The sequence below is a fragment of the Mauremys reevesii genome, linkage group 7 (genome assembly GCF_016161935.1).
Source record: "Mauremys reevesii isolate NIE-2019 linkage group 7, ASM1616193v1, whole genome shotgun sequence".
Lineage (NCBI taxonomy): Eukaryota > Metazoa > Chordata > Testudines > Geoemydidae > Mauremys > Mauremys reevesii.
Window position 1 is genome coordinate 8802520 of NC_052629.1, and position 23161 is coordinate 8825680.

General features: G+C 42.1%; 1 protein-coding gene across 4 annotated transcripts in view; it reads left to right on the forward strand.

Moving 5' to 3' along the window:
• The window catches only part of MXI1 (MAX interactor 1, dimerization protein), an 82948-nt gene that overhangs the window by 30272 nt on the left and 29515 nt on the right, over positions 1–23161 (forward strand). For all 4 annotated transcript variants that reach the window (XM_039547529.1, XM_039547528.1, XM_039547530.1 and 1 more), the window contains one exon: positions 15054–15083. In XM_039547529.1, coding sequence (XP_039403463.1) covers positions 15054–15083 — 30 coding nt within the window. The remainder of the gene's footprint in view (positions 1–15053; positions 15084–23161) is intronic.

Genomic DNA, 23161 nt, shown 5'->3' on the forward strand with positions numbered 1-23161 from the left:
CACTAGGAACTTAGGTATGTTGGTCATTTTAGCAAAACATCCCGTGCTTACTCTAGAAGTGGCACCACGCAGCAGGTGCCATAGCAAAACTGTTAGCAGACAAGACTCGGGCATTCTTAGCACCATGTTCTCTAGCCCTGCTCGTGGTTAGAGGAGCATGTTAAAACCACTAGTGGCCAATTACATTGCTTACACTGGGGAAGCTGCACTGGTGCTAGAGCAGGGGTGAGCAAACTACGGCCCAGGGGCTGCATCTGACCCTCCAGACATTTTAATCTGGCCCTTGAGCTCCTGCCAGGGATCAGGATCGGGGGCTTGCCCTGCTCTGCGCAGCTCCTGGAAGCAGCGGCATGTCCTTCCTCTGGCTCCTACGCATAGAGGCAGCCAGGGGGCTCTGCCTGCTGCCCCTGCCCCAAGTGCCGCCCCCGCAGTTCCCATTGGCTGGGAACCACGGCCAATGGGTGTTGCAGGGGTGGCACCTGCAGATGGGGCAGTGTGCAGAGCTGCCTGGTGGCATCTCTGTGTAGGAGCCAGAGGTGGGACATACCGCTGCTTCTGGGAGCTGCTTGAGGTAAGCATCCCCCAGAGCCTGCATTTCTGACCCCCTCCCGTGTCCCAACCCCCTGCCCCAGCCCTGATCCCCCTCCCGCCCTCTGAACCCCTAAGTCCCAGCCTGGAGCACCCTCCTGCACCCTCAAACCCTCATCCCCAGCCCCACCCCAGAGCCCACACCCCCAGCCGGAGGTCTCACCCCTGCACCCCAACCCCCAATTTTGGGAGCATTCATGGCTTGCCGTACAATTTCCATACTCAGATGTGGCCCTCAGGCCAAAAAGTTTGCCCACCCCTCTGCTAGAGCAATGGCGGATTTCAGTAAGTGTTTGTTAGCTTCGTGGCTTTTTTATATCCAGCACCTGCCGCTGTGAAGAATTAGTGCTCTGGGACAATGGAACTGATATTTTGGCTAGCCTATGTTGTTAGTTTCTGAATTCCTCTTTGTCTGTTTTCTCATGTTTCCACAAATAAGTATATATTGTGTACAGCACACAGTAGATTCCGTAGTTTTAATTAGTATTCCTTGTTCGTCAGTTTTTTGTCTCGCCCTCATTTCACCCCTGCTGTGTCTACTTCTGTCTGAAGTGCTTTGTCCACAGCTCGAGTTTGTGTTAACTCCGTTTTGCTGTCTCTGAAGTTTAAACTTTTGCTTTAGCACAGACTTGGTTGATACCTCTAGAGTTGGCTCCACTGGCTGCCATGACTCTTAATGGTTTTATCCTTTTCCTCGTTATTGAAGGCAGTGAAGAGAAGCGAGTGTACTTGCTTTACCTTTGGCTCCTAGTTGAGCTTTAAGATCTGATTCTTTGCTGGCCTGAGCTTCCAGTCCATTTTTTCATATCAAGCTGCTGAGCTAATTGTCTTGTTTTTTGGAGTTGCCACTGTTCGTTATCTACCAGGCCCGCCTGACAAACTTGTGCCTAAATTCAAAGACTAGCTTCTTTTTTTTTTTTTAAAATCTTTCTGGGAAACGTGACTCCTCCTTCTCACTGCCTTTGAGCCAACAATGTGTTTTTGTTGTTGGCTATTTTGGACTCTCTCTTGATTGGAAATTGGAGGTTTTCAGGGCTGTGCACTTGGCTGGCCTTTGCCCAGATCTTGAGACACTCTCCTGTTGATCTTGTAGGGAACAGTCATGCATTTTCCATCCCTCTGGATATTTTCCCAACTCTTATTTCTGTGGTTTCTCCTCTACATCCATTCTTTGGTTCTAGTTTGATTTTCATAGATATTTTGTTTCAGTCTATGTTGTTTTACCATTCTAGGTTGAATTAATCTGGATGATTTTAAACATGATCTTAATCTGTTGTTTTGTATCATGCTTTCTTCTTACGAAGCTGGCATGGACCGAGCTTTAGAATGTTGCTCTTTCTGCCACATTGATTAAAGTTGCTCTATAAGATTCTCCCCACCCCACCCTTTTTTTTTTTAAGTAATGCTAGGCCAAATTCCTCTGTTATGCCATTGTAAATCTGCAGTAACTGAAAGCAGAATATACGTGTTTCTTTGCCTTCATTTTCTATAGGTCTCCTGAGCACTCCTGTAGATAGTGCTAAGGCCTAGGAGTCAGAAGACTTGGGTTCTATTCCTGACTTTGTCATTGGCCTCTGGTGTGACTTTAAGCACATCTGTGCTTTTGTTTCCCCAACTGTAAAGTGAGGATGATGATAGGTATCCTTCTTTGTGATGTGCTCTGAGATCTAGAGTTGTAGATAACATAATGGCTAAATAGTTCCAATGAGACAGGCAGCTCACAGTTCTGAGCAGAAATGGAAAAAATCTTGTCTGATTGGAACAAAGTTGTTTTTAACCAAGTGGCATTTTGAATCAAATAGCCCCATTTCCAGCTCTCTCTCAGGGGAAATCGCCCTTGTTTGGGGGAACTTCCCAAGGTAAGAAGCAGTTCTCGCAGTTTGAGCATGGTGAAATATGTTTTTCATTGCAGTGGACGTTTCTGAGGCTATTTCTGGACGTGACTGGGAGTCTTGAGTGCCATTCCTGACTCTGCCACTAACTTGTTGTGAGACCTTAGGCAAGTCATTTAACATCTGCAGATCCTGCCATCTAGAAAATGAGGACAATTGGTAAAATTTTCAGAAGTACCAGTCCCATTTTCAGAAGTGACTTATGCACTTAGGAGCCAGAGGGCTCATCTACACAAACATTTAGTTCCAGCAAAGTGGGGTGTAAATCTACCCCGCACTAGCCTATTGCTCTCTAAGGGTCTGTGTGTACCCAGCTGCCATGTACTAAAGTTCCCTGGTGTATTTTGATCTACCCTGCTTTGAACCTATTGGTTCAGGCCTTAAGTTGGTTTCCAGTGCGCTTGAATATTCAACAGCCAAAAGAAAAACTTGGTTGCTGTTTCATGACTATTAGGCTTGAATGGTCCAAAATATTTGGATTATTTGGCTAAGGCTGGTAATTACTTTATTTCTGCAAATCTTGAGGTCTCTGATCTGTTTTCATTTTACTTTGTCTAGCCAGGAGTCTTTGACACAAGACACTAGAATTGTTGATCATAAAAATCCTTAGACATTATTTAGCTTCTGTGGTTTGGCTTTCAAGATTTACCGTTCAAATGATTGAGGTCCATCCTTTCTGCTCATTTGTTTCAGTATGTGAGCAGAATCCTCTTTAGTTGTGATTTAGGAGGATTCCACTGAGTTCTGTTCTTGGATACTTATTGCTTTTGTACTCACACCCTGTCAGGGATTTTAATAAAGCCATGACGATGCTGCTGCCCATGTCATAGATAAACAGAGCCTCTTAGCTTCTGGAACTGGCAGTTTGATACCTTTCAGCAACACTAAATTCACTTAAAAATGAAACCAACCATAGCTAAAGACTTACTTTTGCTACCTACTTCTAGACTTGTTTTGGTTTGCTTGTTTTTAATCTTTCTGTTTATCATATAGTGAAGTTTCGTTGTGTGATTAGTGTAGTGTACACTTACACAAGCTGATCTCATCCTTCTGTAGGAGGCTCCCAGTAGAGATCTGGAAAGGGAGTGTGTGACAATGTTAGGAATGTGCAGGAGAGATGTTTATCTCTAGTATTGACCATTGGACTGGAGGATGACAGAGATGTCTTGACCTCTTCTGAATATATTGTAGGTGAGGCTAGTAGCACTGCCTATTTTAAGGTTGCCTGATATTTCCCATTCTAAAACCTTGTTTTCAGTTACGTGTAACTTTGCCAAACTTTAACTATTTGAAATAAAATTGTCTGTACTGGTTGTCTTTGTCAAGCTGAATTTTTCTTGAAAGTTTCAGCCAAATGGTTCAGCGGTTTCCAAGAATAAGGCTAAAGAAAAATGTTGTTTTGCCCCTCCCCCCATTTTTTTTTTTTAAATTTTCTTAGGACCATTTTTTGAGAAGCATTAATACCCCCATGCTTTGCAGCATGGACTTGAAATTAGTCAGGGTATGGCCTTAATGTTGGAGGTATCTTTTCTTGTTCCTGTGAAAATCTGTTCAAATTTGGCAAATTTATAAGACTTAAAGTTTCAGTTCACACATGCTCAGTTGAGACTTGCAAGAGCTTTGCTGCCCAAACTTTGAAGATTCTGTTTTCACTGAACGTGTTCTAGCCCCTCATTGCTCTTGCGACTCGAGTTCACATGCACCACCCCCCACAGAGCACCGAAGCATGCATCATCCCAGGGCTATGCGATAAATCCAGATTTTCCTATAATTGCTGTTATGACTTTAGCCAAGATGGTCAGGGATGCAAACCCCACGCTCGGGGTGACCCTAAGCCAGCCAGAAGCTGAGAGGGGGAGATCATTCTAACTGCCCTGTTCTGTATACTCCCCACTGTCAGAGACAGGATAGTGAGCTAGATGGGCCGTTGGACTGATCCAGCAGTTAAGATCTTATGTTCTGGTTCTGTATGGCCAAATCCTGCCCTTTCCCCGTAGCCCAGGTAGAATGGAGTGTCTCTTTTACAGATATTGAGGGCAAGATTCTAGGATCAGCACCCTTTATCTGGAGCCCTGCATCCCAGTGTGTAAGCTTGTAATGGATTGGTTACATTGCCATACATACCATCTCTCCTGTTAGTGCTGAGTATAAGATGATGCAGCATCACCGCAGCTTTGGCCTGTGACCCCTTGGGATACCCTGGCTTCTGTGCTAAAAACGGGGCTTGAAATATCCTTTAATTCTATAAAGCTGGGATCCAATGTTACTACAGGCCTTTAAAATAAAGTCAGTGGAGTTCCTAGCTGTGATTTGTGGTATGCTTTGTCCCAGAAGGACACTGTTTAAAGTGTCTGTCTGAAGACTTTGCTATCCTGTTCCCTATTGAGGGTCTCTTCCCCATTGTCTGTCTTTCCCCTGATTAGTAGCTGAGACCATCTGCATGGCCATTGCTTCTTTTGCAAGTACGAGTAAATGGTAACAGATGCCAGTGACTCTGTGTCCCCTGCTCTGCTTCTCTGTTGGAGACTGAGAATGTGAACTCTGGAAGGGGACTCGTTTGGTCCTGGGAAAAAGGCTTTGATCACTGCCTTGGAAGGATTCTGATGTCAGTCTAAGAGTAACAAAGGAACCAGCCAGAACTTGGGGCCACATTAATGTGGTGCAACTCCAGTGACGTGAACCCTAGCCTATTCTGCCTTCTCAGTTTAGTCTCTTGTAGAAAAACATTTTCTTCAGATACCAAGGCCAGCACATCTGTGGGGATTGGAAAATAATGTTGGATGAAAATGCTGAATAAGAAAAGAACCTATGGCTGTTACGCTACCCACCAGAAGGTGTTCGGGTTCACTAATAAATAAAGTTGAGCTGGGACTGTAGTATGTGGCATTTGTGACTTTGGACTGTGATTTTTTTCCAAAGAACTTTTAGATCCACAAATCTCATAGAAATTCAGTGGGAATTGGGCAGCTGACTCCCTGAAGCTTCTTTGAAACTCCTAGTCATGAGCTTCTCCAGCTTAACCAAAGATTTGGTTGTTTCATGCACAGGCTGTATTATTAGTATGATTTGCATTACTGTAGCACCTAAAGGCCCCAGCCAAGATCAGGACCCCATTGTGCTAGGCGATGTACAGATCCATGGTAATAGATAGTCATATGAACGGCCATACTGGGTCAGACCAAAGGTCCATCTAGCCCAGTATCCTGTCTACCGATAGTGGCCAATATCAGGTGTCCCAGAGGGAATGAACAGAACAAGTAATCATCAAGTGATCCAGTCCCTGTCACTCGTTCCCACGATTGTTAGTTTATGGCACAAAATATTAGATCAGTTTTCAAAGTCATGGTTGCCTGGTTGCACTCTCTCTGTATGTCCAAGGGAGATACTTAGATTGCAAGCTCCTAAGGGCAAGGGTGGGGTCTTGTTTTATCTGTGCACAGAGCCTAGCGCAACAGGGCTCTAAATCCCCCTGATTATGGCCTCTAGGCACTACTGCTATACAAACAGTAAATGGTAAGACAGAGGTTAAAAAGTCCTATCTAAAACATGGAATTTGTGAGGACATGCAGTGTGTCTTCATGGATCGTCTAGCCAGCAAGCTCTCTTACATCCCCCACATACTGCACCAAGCATTTTATCATCTGATATAAGAGGGCTAGCATACTATATTAATGAACTGCTTCTAATCTAAGACAAACTCACTGCATCTTAGCTGTTGGAAGGAAAGGGGGATGGAAGATGAGGGTAACATTTATAGGAAGTGCACAGGGCCTGATCCCGAACCTGCTGAAGTTAATAGGAACCCTTCTTTTGACTGTAATGGGCTTTGGATCAGGCCCATGTTTTCATAGACTAGTTATGAGTTTGATCCACTGCCTTTGGAAGCCAATGGAAAGATTCTCATTGACTTCACTGGGCATTAGTTCAGGATCTGTGTACACAACTAGGTGACTCTGGATCAATTAATTTAAAAAAATAGAGACAATAAAATAACCATTGAACGTTCCAACTTTCCATCTGCCTAGCCACTGTCAGTTGGCACCTTTCCAGCAGAAGTAAGTTTGAGGAGAGATCTGAAGTAGAAGGGGTCAGCATTTGATGTACTAGTTCTGAGAAGATGATCCATGCTCACAGGGTAGCATGGCAGGGTGCGTTGGAGGAGTAGATACACAGGTGATCAAAGGTTACAGTAGTTGGCAGAGCCAAGGGGTGGCGCAGTAGAATACCAGCAGGGATAAGCATTTGGGGGGTAAGTTGTGAAAGGCTGTAAAACTAAGAACAAGAATCTTATATTTGATGTTCTAGAGAAGGGACATAGGTGGAGGGACATAAAGAGGTGAGGGTGATGTGGTCAGAATGACAGGTCACTGGCAAGACAGATAGGGCATACAGGCAGTTCCAGTATCTATCAATATTATATTATGGGATTTCCTAAACTCAGTCAAGGTAACTATATTATGGGCTAGAAAAATATCTTTCATTATAAGCCTCCTCATGGTAAAGGGAGGGATGAGTAGATTTTTGTCGGGGTTGCTGAGCAAGGACCATCTTTTGTGTTTGTACAGCACCTAGCACATCTGGTCCTGGACCATTGTGTTCTTAAGTGCTACAGTAATACAAATAATAATGCGAATTTTGCAAAGCTGAGCTATATACTTTATTTCTTCTAACAGCCCAAAATTGCTCCCTGAGGATGAAATTCCCTCTACTGTGAAGGCACAGTAGAAAGCTAGTTGTATGACCTAAACCTCATGGCAGAGCTGTGTGTGGGGCTTAGGGTAGAGTGGTGGCACAGTGAACCTTTAACCCCCCATAAGCTGCGGAGGTAGTCTCCTTGCCACAGCAGAGTAGTCTAGGTTGAAGGTCCGTGCTTATACAGATTCAGAGCCCTAAATTTCCCCATAGGAGAGTCAGCTATTCCATGGGATAATCTCTGTCACAGCCACATAGCCTGCCTGTGGATTGGATCTGTGGGCAAATTCTATCTTCTCTACCCTAACCTTGCTTTGTTCACTGCATAAAACCTAATTCCTCAGTTTGTGTATTAGAAGTGACTTTTTGCCCAGAAGGACTAGAATTTTGCATTCGTGTATTTTGTTTAAACTATTATACTCAGAGGATTGCAGCCATTACTGTAATTTCTGCTCCTGTGAGAAGCTGGGATGTGATGCTGTTCAAATGGAGATGCAACATGTATAAAGAAATCCCCGTGATTTGTAATGAATTCCCAGGAAAGCAATAAAGCTGCTATACTATCAAGCATTTCTTGCTGTACATCGGTGGGTGTTGAAAGCTTCTCCCTTTCACCAACAGAAGTTGGTCCAATAAAAGATATTACCTCACCCACCTTGTCTGTTGGTGTTAACCTTAGGCATTCATGAGACTGCTGATTTGAAGGGAGTTAATAGGCATTTACTTTTCCAGGTTAATTTCCTATGCCATGAGAAAACATATTTTATTTAAATAAAACAACTGGGCTAAGCCGATGTATTATTTACTGCGTCTCACTCTTAGAGAGAATTTGGTGTAGCTTAATATTTCAATAACACATTATTAGAAAAGGTCTGGGATGACAAAGTTGTTTATAGGAGTGTAGTAGCTTATTGTGTATTAAACTATAGTGGATTATTATTGTCCTTGTTTTGCATGTTTTCTATATGGACATAATGCTTTATTATTTTTTGCATCCAGCTGCAGACATCTATATGATGAAGGCTTTGGGATGCTCTTATTTCAGTCTCCATTTCTGGTTTCATATTAAAAACAAACATTGTGGGGAACTGGCTAACTGCTCCTTTATTTCTGTCATATAGTTTCCTGAACTTCTCGTGCTTTAATCTTTTAAAGATAACTCCTGATCTCTTCATGAGTTGTTTCCAAAATATCTTACATTGGGTCCTGTTGTATTAATTTGATGGAATATATAGGCTAAAGGTGTTAACATAACCCAGTCAGTGTCCAACATTAAACTTTATTAAACTTTATTAAACTAGGTCTGGGGTTTGGTATACAGAGACCTCAGCCTACTTAGTACTAAGGTGCAAACACCATTTAAAAATCCTTTTAACCTTTAATTAAAGACACAGAAAAGAAGGAAAAACAGTTAAAGCATTTGAAATGTTAAGTATTAAATAAGACTTTCATTTGAACAACATCGTGTTTTCCTTTAGCTGTAGACAATTTTAGTTAGGAAAAAAAACCCTGTTGTTTGACTGTCTTGTAGATGGTATCAAAGATGGTAATAACTGTCCTTTTTGGGGAAAAAATAAGTTATAACTCCAGTGTCTTGTATTTAACTGTGATACTCTTTGTACTTTTCCCATATCCTGGGACCATCACGGCTACAACAACACTGCATACATGAAGAGGTTGGCATACTGGGGAGCCATCCTAGTAGTCATGGCTGTTCCCATGGTTTGGACAATGTGTTTTTGTTTAATGTAAAATTGTTATGGATGAGTTTGGCGATGTGCTTGCGGTGGATATCTGTCCACTGGGCTGTCCACTGTCTTGTAATATTTGAGGCAGGCAGCTATGCTATCATTGTGAGTGATGTTGGTGTATAGGGAGGTGACATCAATAGTGGCAAAGATGGCGGTCTGAGGGAGGTTGTTAGTGTTGCGGAATTTGTTGATGAAGTCACTTGTATCTTGGAGGAAGTTAGCCCTTTGTGTGTTGAGTGGTTTGAGGATGGTTTCTAAGAGACCCTATATTTTATGATGGGTCTGCCTGGCTTCCCTTGTTTGTATATCTTGGGAAATATGTAGACGGTCCTGGGGTGGGTTCGTAGAGGATGAGTTTGTTGCATTTCTCTTGGAGTTGTTTGGGGAAGGATTTGATATCCTTAAATTCCTGGGTAAATTGTGGGGTGGGGTCGTCTTTGAGTTCTTTATAGTAGGTGGTGTCAGAGAGTTGTCGGTTGGCCTCATTAACATAGTCATAATGGATGAGGACTACTGTGGTGTTCCCCCTTTTGTCATCTGGTGGTTAGGTTACAGGGACAGTATAGCTGTCCCCTTAGTGGTGGAGCGATTGTCACAGATGTGATGTTTAAGGGTTTCACGGTCAGTTGGTGTAACGTTCAATAGCATGGTTTCGTCCGCAGTTAGAGTGTATTAAAGATAGTAATAACTGTCATCCCAGGTGGTGGTTGGGATTCAGCTGGAGCCAGTAGGGGTGGCGATGTCATCTGGGTCACACTCTCTCTAGCCCATTTGGGCCATGAGATCTCTCAGAATCAGGAAGATGAAGTCCTGGGGTTCCAGGATATGGTGGGGGATGGCAACCATGAAGGTAAAGCTCGCTCCAGTAGCTTCTGTCCTTTCAGTCTTTGTTTTGTTCTTTCATTCTTTCCCCACAAAATTTTTCTTTTAAGTACCCAAAAAGGGAGTCATGGGTGGAATAACCTATTATTTTGTTCGCCAGTTAGGCCTAATACCTGGCATACCAATTTTGGCTTATTAACTTCCAGCTCCATGCCTCCTATTTTTAAGAAACATACAACACAGTCCTTGAATCATATCAGTGTGGCCTTTTTGTTTAGACTAATTCAGTTATTCTGTCTCTTTTGTACCTTTTGCCATTAACATTTGTTGTTATAGGTTATTTTGACATTTTATGAACTTACACATACTCTTTAGAGTTGAGCTCATAATTAGAGTAAATTTGTAAGCCCAATTATCACAAGTCCTTCCATTTATGTGACACTTTATTAAATTTAAAGGCACACTGCCAATTTTTTTCCCAATAAATGATTAATGTATAAAACAAATCACCTTTCTGATTGAGCCCACTTTGAATAGGATGTCCTGGATTTTTAAATTTTAATGGGCTTTTTCTCCTCACCTGCTGATGCTTAGAAAGGTCTTTTTGAGCAGGGGATATAGCACAGGTTGAGAAAAACAATAGCAACCATGCTCGGGCCCTCCCCTTTCTCTCTCTGATCCTGCCTCTTCAGTTTCAGCTTTGCTCAACTACTGGTAAACACCCTCCGGCATAGCCTGGGTGACAGCATGTATGTGAGCTCCCTCAGATCGGTGCATGAGAGTGATGTCCTAGTGCGGGAGGCACACAGTACAACAGACCATCAACAACAGTGAAACTGACTGTATACAAAGTACTGCCAAATATAGAAGTAAAACAAAAATTCGAGAGAAATATGGCTAATCTCATTGGTGTAACTTTAGGACTACTTGCAACAATTTACAAAATGTTCAGATTTTCAAGTGGATGGTATCTCATGTACCCATGTTGTTGGATCAGAAAGTTGATGATGATCTATAATTCTGAATATTTAATCGTCAAAGTAAAAAGCAGTCAATAGCTTGGTTTATGTCCAGATTCTGGTTGATATTAATCAGAAGAGAAATGAAGATTTTTTTTTTTTAAGTAAAAGTAGCAGTCAGTTTAGACTGAATATTTTGTGGCTGATTTTTGTCGGTTATTTTTTTTTAAGTTGTTAGAAAATTTAATATTAACAGACATGGTCATGAATTTTATTTTTTCCATTTCAATGGCAATGGTGTCTGTCTTAAATCCAAATAAATCTTTGTAATATTTGCAACCCAAAGATAGAAAAATCATGCCAGATGCAGAAAGTGAAACTGACTATAAAGAGAAGAGAAACTGCCTTTTCTATTTTTATTGTCCAGTCCAAGTAAATATAAAAATGCAAGCGAGTCTAAATGATAACGAGGATATCAGACTTTTGAAAAATGTTTGTAGTTAACTTAAATGTAGCTGGTGCTAATAGCACAGGTAACAACTTGGCAGGATCCATTTATGTTTGCTGAGCTTCTTTTGTTCGAATTCATCTGTGCTGGGAAAGTTTTTGCAGGCGATATGGTTAAAAGTCACAGCATAAATTTCCTGACTTGATGAAAAGACTGTGACCTCTCAGAATTGTGTTGTTCATTGGAAAGAAGATAGGTAATAAAGAGTTTCCTGTGTGAGAGGAATCGCAGGAACCTGCTGTTTTAATTTTGTTCACAGCGGTGAGCCAAACTTTGTTCTTTCTGTGCTGGCCTTGATAATTGGCGCAGTATAATATAGGAATTCAATTCATTGCATATCTTTGGCTTTATAACTGTTAATGGAATAGCCAGGAAGAATGCAAAGTCTCCTGCAGAAACATACAGTAAATAAAACTTGTAACATGTTCCAAAGAATTTGGGGTCAGATTTTAAAGGGGCCTTGACCCAGTCTCTGGGAGATTGTTTTTTGCAAATCGTTAATGAGCACTGTCATTTGATGTGTAAATGATAGAATTTACAGTCCAGTTGTATGAGCAGATGAGATTTGCTGGTTTAAATTATCACTTGCATAAAAAAAGAGTGCAAGCCACTTCACTCTCACTCACCCAACAAGTAATCGGGCTTCATGTAGGTGAAGTACAGGGGACTCAAATGGTGTGAGAGCCCCTTTACCTAGGGCCAGGGCACAGGGCTGGAGTGCAGTTGCTCTAGTCTGTGAAGTAATTGGCAGACTTATGCCCTCTGTGTCAGTTACAGAACCTGCTAGGGTCACTGTATCCACGTAATTATGAATCTGTCAGCTCCTTGTCTGTCCTAAATAGTGCTGCTCTCTAAGCCAGCCTACACTGGGCTGGCACAGAGACCCCTCCAAGGCAGAAGTTTAAGTAGTATGGGCAGCTGCCACTTAGACTTGCACTAACTGTACACATGCAGGTGACTTGCATATCTACAGTCACACATGACCAAGTGGAGGCCACATTTTGAAACTTGGTCCTTAGTGTTTAGGTTTATCAGCTGTCAGAAGATGCATGTAAAAATAAAATAAAAAATGTGTACACAAGATCCAGCATTAGTTGCTCATTTAACCAGGAGAATAAAAAGTTGCTTCTTTTCTTTCACTTTGAGGGTGACCCCTTTTTAGGGCTTTGCATGATGGGGAAATTAAAACAGTTACTGTGGGAGCTTGTCTAGCTTTAGGAGTCTGTGTAGTATACTGTGCCTTTAAAGGTACATCTGCACTTCGAGCTGGCGGCACAGGCGCCAGCTTCTAATTTTCCCCCAGAGGTACTCAACCTCCGCTCCACCCCATACCCCGCCCTCACTCCACCCCTTCCCCTAAGCACCCACCCCTGCTCTGCCTCTTCCCACCCCTACTCCACCCCTGGCCCTGCCCCACTCCACCCTTTTCCCCCAAGGCCTCACCCCCACTCCACTCCACTTTGCCTCTTCCTCGCCTCTTTTCGCCCCCTCCCCCAAGCGTGCCCTGTCCCTGCTCCTCTCCCTCCTTCCCAGTGCCTCCTGCACGCCGCCAAACAGTTGTTTTGCAGCATGCAGAAGGTGCTGGGAGGGATGGGGAGGAGGTGGTCGGTGGCTGCCGGTGGGGAGGCGGCAGGGGAGCTGGCTGCTGGTGGGTGCTAAGCACCTGCTAATTTTCTCTGTGGGTGCTCCAGTCCTGGAGCATTGAACAAGCCAGCCTGCTAAAAGTAGAGTGTAGCTGCACCAATGCAAGTGGGCATGTGCTCGTCAGGTTAGTGCAGGTGTATCTCCTCAAACTGGAATTTACCCCTCCAGATTGAAATGCAGATACACCCTGAGAGACCTGTGTCCAATACCAAATCAGGCACATTCCACTGACATGCCTTAAAGATTTTGTCCATCTATTTATAGGCTGTAATCTTCAGGGCTTGTTTCTGTAAAATTGTTTTATTTCTCAAATGTCTACAGGTTTAGTTATGGTCTTTATTGAACTCCTAACACCCATTCAGCACTTTTTTTCCCTCCTTTTTTGGGAAGCACCTAATTACTAGAGGGTTTCCTGTGGAGCTGTGAACCTTCATTCAGTTCCCTAACTGGAGAATTGTCTGCAGGATTCTCCAGATGGGGGATAGAGGATAATCTTCTCAGAGCTCCGGAAGAAATGTGATGCCAAATTACAGAAAATAGATCCTTTTTATTAAGCTCTTGGCTCATTTATTCCTATTTTAAGATGACCTTGTATTAAAGGGACATGTTAGATTAAAATTTGTATATTTTAAAATAAAATTACGTGGGCCGTTAATAACAGATCATAAACACTTATGAAAAGACACTAATATGTAAGGCCGTGAAAAAAACACCCCCGTGAGCAACATAAATTTCGCCGGCATAAGTGGTAGTTTGCACAGTGCTATGTCAGCAGGAGAGCTTCTCCCACTGACCTAGTTATTGCTGCTCATTAGAGATGGTTTAATTATATCGACGGGAGATCTCTATGGCTACACGAGAGATCTTGCAGCAGCACAGCTGCATCAGTACAGCTGTGCCTCTGTAAGATCTCAAGTGTACACATCACCTAACTTTGTCTATTCACATTGTCATCACACAGACAGTGAAAATAGATTAGTCGATTTCCATTTTGTTTCTACTCGCTTTAATTTTCCAATTGTGAGGGCAGGTCTACACTACGGGGGAAAATCGATATAAGATACGTAACTTCAGCTACGTGAATAACGTAGCTGAAGTCGAAGTATCTTATATTGAATTACCTACCGTCCTCATGGCGCGGGATCGATGTCCACGGCTCCCCATGTCGACTCCGCTACCGCTGTTTGGGTTGGTGGAGTTACGGAGTCGACAGGAGCGCATTCGGGGATCGATATATTGCGTCTAGATGAGCCGCGATATATCGATCCCCAAGAAATCAATTGCTACCTGCCGATACGGTGGATAGTGAAGACGTACCCAGAGTTATTGTTTGAATAGCAGTGGTGTGCTTGATGGTATACAGGTATAAAGACAAGAACACACATTTTCAGATGTTTTTAGTGATGTAAGTGTGAGGCTAAGTACCTTTTTAGGGTACAGATGCTCTACTGTGAGTCTTGTGAGGGTGCTGGTATCCCCAGTTGTGAGAGGTGCTGGCGGTGAGCTGGGGAACCATATTTGAATCCCACAGGCACTGCCTCAACCCCGTAGTGCTTGCAAGCATGGTAGAGGAAGCATTCCTCTACCCCTGTCCCTGTATATACATCCCACCTCCACATACCCAAATGCTGGGCAAATTTTTGGCTCTGGCAGCAAGTGGGAAAGATATTGCTAGTGACCCTTTGGATGATTTGTCCAATGTTGCTTTACAGAGCAACTTGCATCTGAAGATCTCAAAATATTTTAGGAACATGAATGAAGTCTTATAATAGCCCTGTATGGTAGGTTGTATCAATATTCCCATTTGACAGATGGGCAAACTGAGGTACAGAGAGGTTAAGTGACTCAACTGTGATCACACATGGAGTCAGTGGCAAAGCCAGGAATTGAGTCCAGGGCTCCTGACTCCCAGTCCTCTGCTCTCACCATTGTCTCAATTCTGGGTTTTGGACGTTTTTAAATATCTCATGTAAATTTACAGTAATGCATCTGAGAACAGCAGGTAAATATAGACCTAGCATGGGAAGTGTGTCTCACAGCAAGAGAGAGTGGAGAGTTATGGCCGAATATTTTAATATATACGAATAGTTGACTATATGCTGAGTTGTACTGTTGGAAATGTTTATGGCTTGCAGCAGTTGGATTACTGTGCTGTGAGGCTGAAGGGAGCTAATCCAAATTTTTGTTTGTCTTCCAGGTCTACACACAACGAACTAGAGAAGAACCGGTAAGTAGCTAATGAGCTGAATTCTAATAAATACAAAGCCCAGTCAATGTAACATGCTTTAACATTACACATGCAGGTGTGATTTCATCAGCTCAGACAGCTGGGGATTTCCACCCTGCACCAGGTAGGTTTAAAGTCCAGGCAAAGACTCTAAAAGATTTGAAAAAGAAACCTCCCCACCCCCCCACCCCCTCAAAAAAGGCAAGAAGTGACCCAGTTTTGCAACTAATCTATATGCAGAGTAAATACTGTTCCTCTTCTCCTGACACTGAAATCTGATTGGGTCATTGTCCCTACATGAGGTTGCTAAGGTATCTGGTTTCTCGGGCACTGGTTAATACATGTTACCATGAACTGAAGGGCAGTGCTTTGCTTCTCCCCCCACCACTTTCTTGGCAGGACTGTAATACTCTCTACAGCATAAAGAAAATGCCATTGTTTAGTGGATCTGAAGTCTGGCTAACAATGCTCCTGTGGAGTCTTGCTCTCGTAACCTGTTTTAGGACAGAGCCTGTTTATCCTTGAGTCGGAGTTTTAGCAAGCCCTGCAGTTTTGTTACTTGGCTAGCTCTGCTATATGACTCAACCCTTTTGTAACAGGAGTTAAAGTAAGATAAATACCATTGAGACGATGGGAGTTAGTTCACACGCAGATCAGATTATAGCATTGCAGTCAGGATGCTATAGTTAAGGTTGTGTCGGGGTTTCCATTATAAATTAATCTTGGTTTTTTGTCAGTTGGATCAGAAAGTGTCTTCTAGGCTAGCTGCTCCTGTCCTGTGGAAAAACCCACATGGTAGGTTACTTTGAGTGTACAGACGAGTTCTCGTTGCTGCATCTTCCCTTTGGTTCATGGGGGAGGGCATGGGGGTGAGGTATGGTTAATCTAGGAAACTCCAGCCCAAGTTTGTGTCGCAACCAGACCTATAGAGATGACATCCCCCCACCTTCTTGGGTCCCTTGTAGGGCCACCTCACAGTACATACTGCCCTTGTTTCCTTCCCCTCTCTTTATCTACAGAATTAATTTTCTTTGTTCTGTAAATCACACGCTGGTTTCCTGTGGTTTCACTCAAAACTTCCTTATTGCCCACTATTCCACCTTTGTAGGGCATGATCTTTGTCACCCCCGTTCTGCTATGCCCATAGTTACACTCCGTATTCCCCATCTCCCCTAGGATGAAAGCTACCACCATAATAAAATCAGTCTTTTCTGAAAACCTACTAATAGTGTTTCAACTGTTTCCCTAGTCAGTGCAGATCAGGGCTGCTCGTGTTAGAAACTCAAGCCCCATGGTTTTCCTCTTTTAGAGAGAGAACCATTGAAGAATGGCCTTGTGGACTAGTGCACATAAGCAAACTCTGAGCAGGCCCTCCTATATGTAGCTGCCACCATGCTTTGTATGTCTCTTGTCTGCGGTGCTTTGTATGTCTCTTGTCTGCGGTGCTTTGTACATCTCCTGTCTGTGGTATTTTCAGTTCCTGTGAGAACCTTCTGAACTCATGAGAGAGCCTATTCCCCTAGAAGTTGACACTGAGCTAGCAATGGGCCACTTTTTAATACTGTCGTAATCTATGGTGGAAGATGCAGTGATGGGCAAGTTAAAGGACACATGGATCGAGAACACCCATTTTAAATATTAGTGGCATGTAAATTGTCACGAGGAATGAAAACTGGTGCATGTTTATTTAGGGGCTCCTAGTTTCTCATTCAGGTAATGTTTTTATTCAGTGACATACATATAACTGGGTATCCTTTAGATAGCTACAGATATAGAAAAACTAATTAGCAGCTGTCATTGCGTCCCAGTATATATTACTGAGAATAGGACAATGAGTTTCATGCTGGAAATATATATTTCTGGGCTCCAAAGCAATGGTTTCTGAGAGAAGAGGCTCACTTCCAGTGTAGATTTTCAACACATTCTATTTGCTGTGTCTAAGTTTGTCATGTCACTACCTCCAGACTTAGCTATGGCAAAGGTAAATGCCCTGGTACTAATATCTTTGTTGCTGACAGTTGCTATTTTTTTTCCTGTTATTACAGATTATTCCTTTTGAATCTCAGTGTTCTCTCCCATTATTGATACATACTATAATTTTCAAAATTGTCCACTATTAGGTCCCTTACTCAGGTTCTCTGTCTAGCATGTGGTTAAATTTTACTTTAACCCATTCAGCAATTAAACAGAGTTGCTTTCAAGTGCGGACAGGAGTACTGGCTGAAAAAAAGAAAACATTTACTAATCCTTGCATTTAAATACACTGTTTTTCTCTAGCTCAATTTTTGCAGGGCTGAGGACATTAGACTATATCTGGATTATAGTCTTGTTCCTCTTTGATGTCTGAAAGCATTTGAATGTTAAAAGCATAATGAAAATATTTGAGCTAGGAATGTACGTTACTTTATTCTGGAAGGGTGAATGGTCCAAAAATACCACAGAGATTTGATAAGGAGGCTGTGGATTTGGTACCCAAATAAATAACACTGATGCTCAAGTGACCTTTGCCTTCCTAATGTTCTTTGATTTGGGTTTCTTACGTAAAGTGATTGCACTGAAGTTTGTCAGGGTGGTGGTGGTTTTTTATTTACAAAAGATTAACGTTAATTTGTAGTTACCTGTCTTTAATACTCATGTTGGAAATATTTGTGTTTGTGTGTTTTTATTTAATGAGTGAGTATTTTTGTTTCTCTTTGAGATGAGTCATATCTTGCATATAAAGTGGAAACCAGTTACTGTTTCTTATCTGCAGCAAGGTTCAGCCAATAGAAGAGTACATCTTACCCTCAGATTATTCAGTGGTAAGGTTTAAAAGCTGTAGAGAGCATGCAGCGATGGTAATCTTATGGTATAGTTCAGGGGTAGGCAACCTATGGCACGCGAAAGCAGCACGCGAGCTGATTTTCATTTGCACTCACACTGCCCAGATCCTGGCCACTGGTCTGGAAGGGCTCTGCATTTTAATTTAATTTTAAATGAAGCTTCTTAAGCATTTTAAGAAACCTTCTTTACTTTACATACAACAATAGTTTAGTTATATATTATAGACTTATAGAAAGCAACCTTCTAAAAAAGTTAAAATGTATTACTGGCATGGGAAACCTTAAATCAGAGTGAATAAATGAAGACTTGGCACACCACTTCTGAAAGGTTGCCAACCCCTGGTATAGTTGTTTTGGGCTTCTGTAATATATCTGGGTCTTAGGTGGCTAGGAAACTTAAAGAATCCCTGTCTTTAACTATATGTAGGGCTGTCAAACAATTAAAAAAATTATTTGTGCAATTAAACAATAATTGAATACCGTTTATTTAAATATATTTTTGGATGTTTTCTATATTTTCAAATATTTCAATTACAACACAGAATACAAAGTGTACAGTGCTCATGTTATGTTTATCTTTATTACAAATATATGCACTGTAAAAAAACAAAAGAAATAGTATATTTCAATTCACCTAATACATGTACTGTAGTGCAGTGTCTTTATAATGAAAGTTGAACTTACAGATGTACAATTATGTACAAAAAATAACTGCATTGTTTTATTTTTTAATGTAAAACTTTAGGACCTACAAGTCCGTTCAGTCCTACTTCAGCCAATGCTGCCCACTTCTTGTTTACAGTGTCGCCTGAAAGTGAGACCAAGTGTTCTCATGTCACTGCCGTAGCCGGCATCACAAGATATTTATATGCCAGATGTGCTAAATATTCATATGTCCCTTCATGCTTCAACCACCATTCCAGAAGACATGCGTCCATGCTGATGACGGGTTCTGCTCGATAACGATCCAAAGCAGAGCTTACTGGTGCATGTTCATTTTCATCATCTGAGTCAGATGCCACCAGCAGAAGGTGGATTTTCTTTTTTTGGCTGTTCGGGTTCTGTCATTTCTGCATCGTAGTGTTGCTCTTTTAAGACTTCTGAAAGCATGCTCCACACCTCATCCCTCTCAGATTTTGGAAGGCACTTCAGATTCTTAAACCTTGGGTCGAGTGCTGTAGCTTAATTGGAGTTCAAGAAATTAATAATACATAATCAAATCCTAAATTCCAAATGTATGAGGCCTTGAGTCAGGAAATACTATAGAACGTGCACAATACCAAGCATTTTGATTTCAGTGGGACACACATATATGTTTAAGTGTGTTTTTGATTGGAGATGTTTTCCTGAATTAGAGCCAGAGTAAAGAGCTCAGGAATTGGCCCCCAGGCTGTCAAATAGTGAAGAGTATTTAAAATAACTAGTCCACTTCCAAAAGGCTGTGCAATGGAAGTGTGAAGAGATTCCCAGTGAAAGCATGTTGATGTCAAAAGAAGCATCCCCTTTAAAGAAATAAGAATGCATAGGTTGTTATTTTAGAAGCACACTTTAGTTCCTTTATTTTTTCCCCTAAAATTCTGGCCCCTGAGGAAAGCTTGGTCATTTGCAGAATAGAAAACTGTTGAAAAGCTGACTGTTGAGCTTTGAAGTTTATTAGGATCCAGTTGTGAAAGTACGTTCTCTGTTTCTCAGACTTAAATATAAAAAATAAACTAGATTTGCTTAGTAGTAAGTCTAATGTTATAAAGACAGCAGGTGTAACTGACGTTCTACGTTTTAAACATTCTAGTCTCTCGAGTTATTGGAAGGATGTGGTTGCTGTGGTATAAACGAACGATTCATGGCTGTGAGATGACTTCCTTGCTTTTTTGTAAAGTGGCAATTTTGGTAAACCAACATGGTGTTATCATTATCTGTTGGAACATCTATGTCCTCATCTGTATAGAGCAGTGGTTCTCAAGCTTTTTTTTTCACGGACCACTTGAAAGTAGCTGAGGGTCTCAGCGGACCGCTTAATGATCTTTCCAGATGTTGTTTGTATCATTAGCTAACTATTGTAAAGCGTGTTGGATAAAAGCGCTATATAAAGAAAACCTTAATAATCATTTTTGTGTTCTACAAATTAATTTTTTTAATCTCGATTAATTTTTTTGAGTTAATCGTATGAGTTAACTGCGATTTAATCAACAGTCCTAGGTACAACAAATACCCAGAGAGTAAAACTGAGAAAGTGAATGGGGAAGGAATTGTTAACCATACTTTGAGTTAAATAGCTGGTAGCAAAAATAAACATCTGACAAACGGGGAAGAAAATACATTTTGGTGAAACATTCAGTAACCCCACCCCTTTAAATTGAGGCCTTCTGAAAGGTTCTGCACCAGTTCTCTGATCTTCCAAGGAGACTTCCATTAAAAATGGGGAAGGTGAGATTTGATGTCACTGATGCTTTAAAAGTTAAAAGTAAGCAAAAACATGAGCGCGCGTGTGCTCTCTCTCTCTCTCTGGGGAACCTTTCAGGAGTTTATTATACATCATCAAGGACAAGGAGCAAATAAAGCTATTGACTAGGAGATTCCTGATTTTGGCTCCTCTTTCCTGAGCTCTTGCACAGCTGCTTCCATCTCCTTACTGAATAATGCACAGAACTTGGGAGCTAGAGATGTAACCTAGAGCACCTGCCTATGGCTACAGTTCTCCCAAATCCTAGATGGAATCTTTGTGATTAGTTTTCCAAAACAGTAATTGTAGAGACCTGGCTTAGATTGCTTCAGGTCACCATCCAGAGATACCGAGCCCAGACTGTCAAGTCAAGGCAAATATGTAGAAAGAAAAGTTACCACCACTTCCTTAGCACTCCTATGAGGAATTGGTGTAGAAAATATATTAATTCCTCTTTTGTGTCCCAAAAGTGAGCCCACACATTTGGAGGAAACCTGCAGTTCTAAAGCAGGAACCTCCTATGGATTGACTTCTTGCATTCAAAGCGCTCTAGATATAATTTCTGCTGCAGTCAATAGAAGTATGAAATGGTGGCTTGCTGTTTGTTCATTGTCTTAAGGGGCCTAGGAGAGGCCTGGGAGCTGTGTAGAGAAAAGTGGAAGACATAATCTGTACCTAGATGGTATCTAACCTGGAATGCACCACAGCCAGCTCTGGATCAAGAATCTTGAATCTCTGCCGAAACTTGAATCTTCAAGTTTCCATTTCAGCATGTTGCTAAGACTTTATTTTAGGATGACTCCTGTCTTTGCTACATTTATGGATGGGCCTAAAAATGAAGACCAAGGCCAAATTCGTCGATGGTGAACCCTCACAGAACTTGGTAGCATTACACTAGGGAAGTATTTGTCCCTAGATACACAGATGAGCAATCTGCTTTCCAAGTGTAGTTTTGCAAGCACGCAAATAATACAGGAAGGCAGGCTTCTCTTCTGGCTCTCCCAAATCTGTCTCCAGAGGCTTCCCAGGCTTTTTCCTCTATATAGCTTGAAGTGCTGTTTGTTGAAGTGTTGAGAATCAGAGATTCTGATGCAATGACTTGCCATGTTCAAGTGAGTAACATTACTCATGGGTCCATAAGCAGCATTAGCTAAAAACCACACGGGGAACTCCTGCCTCAGAGAAGATGAAGTAATGAACATAATTTCTGAAATGGGCTACCAGTTAACTACAACTTTAAGGGCTTTGTACACTCTGACAGGAGTTAGAATTGCCTGCTACTGTTTATAATAAGAGCAGCACAGAACAAAAATGCCAGGGGAAATTGTAATATCTCTAATGCAGCTACCCCACATGTATGTGATAACAAGGGGATTTAATTTAGAATAGAAAATGTAGGCAAGAAAGTTTTCTCTCCTTTTGTTTTATTCTATCAGAAGTGCTTATATGGCTTCCATCACCATAGTGTCTGAGCACCTGACAATCTTTCAATTGATCTTCACCACACTGCTGTGAGATAGGCAGTGCTATTATCCCCATTGTACAGATGGAGAACGGGAGCACAGAGACACTTAGGCTATGTCTATACTTAAAATACTACAGCTGCAGTGCTGCAACTGTGGGTTCTTTGTCGCTGTAGTAAATCTACCACCCCAAGAGATTGTAGCTAGGTCAGTGGAACAATTCTTCTTTTGACCTAGCACTGTCTACATGGGGACTTAGGTCAGCTTAATTATATCTCTTGGGTGTAGATTTCTCACATCTGTGAGTGATGTAGCTGGGTTGATCTAATTTTCCAGTGTAGACCAGCCCCTAAGTGACTAAATCGAGGTTGCACAGGAAGTCTGTGGTGGATCAGAGGTTGAGCTCTCATGTCCCAGGCTAGCACGCTTACCATAACTGAACCTTTTCCTTTTCTCTTTGTTACATATCTCTCACCACCACCACTGCTCCTCCCTCTTTAAAACATTCTCCTTTCCTCATTATTTTCCTTCTCGTTCTCTTCCTGTACGAGGAGAGACTAAAAAGATTAGGGTTAGCTTAGAAAAGAGATGGCTAAGAGAAGGGGATGTGAGGGAGATCTATAAATCATAAATGGTTTGGAAAAAGTGAATACAGAAGTGTTGTTAACTCATTCCCACAATACAAACACCAGGGTCACCCAGTGAAATTAATAGGCAGCAGGTTTAATACAAACAAGAGGAAGTAGTTTTTCCACGCACTCAGTTAACCTGTGGACCTCATTGCCGTGGGATGTTGTGATGGTCCAGAGGATAACTGGATTCTGTTAGTCTTTAAGGTGCCACAGGACTCATTGTTGCTGGATTCAGAAAAGAACTAGATAAGTTCATGGAGAATCAGTCCATCGATGGCTATTATCCAGGATGGTCAGGGATGCAGCCCATTTCTTGAGGCGACCCTAAACCCCAGCTGTGAGGGGAAGACAGGGCGGATCACACCAACTACCCTGTTCTGCACACTCTGCCTAAATCTCTGTTACTGCCCGCTGTCAGAGACAGGATAGTGGGCTAGATGGACCACTAATCTGACCCAGTATGACAGTTCTTATGTTCCTCCTTCGTCTCTGTCTGTCCCCTGAGTCCCCTTTCCTCCTTCACTACCAGGGGCCACAGGGCTACAATTGACCCAAAGACTCCCCCATCTTCGTGCTTCCTGAGTAGTCCTCCATCCTATGTGCCTATTTTAGCTGTTCCTGGCCATGAGTGGACACCGCTTCTTTTCCTGGCTGAGAACGAGTATGAAGCCTCTGGGTCTAGATGCTAGAGCTGAGCTGGCCCTCTTATTAGGGGGCCAAA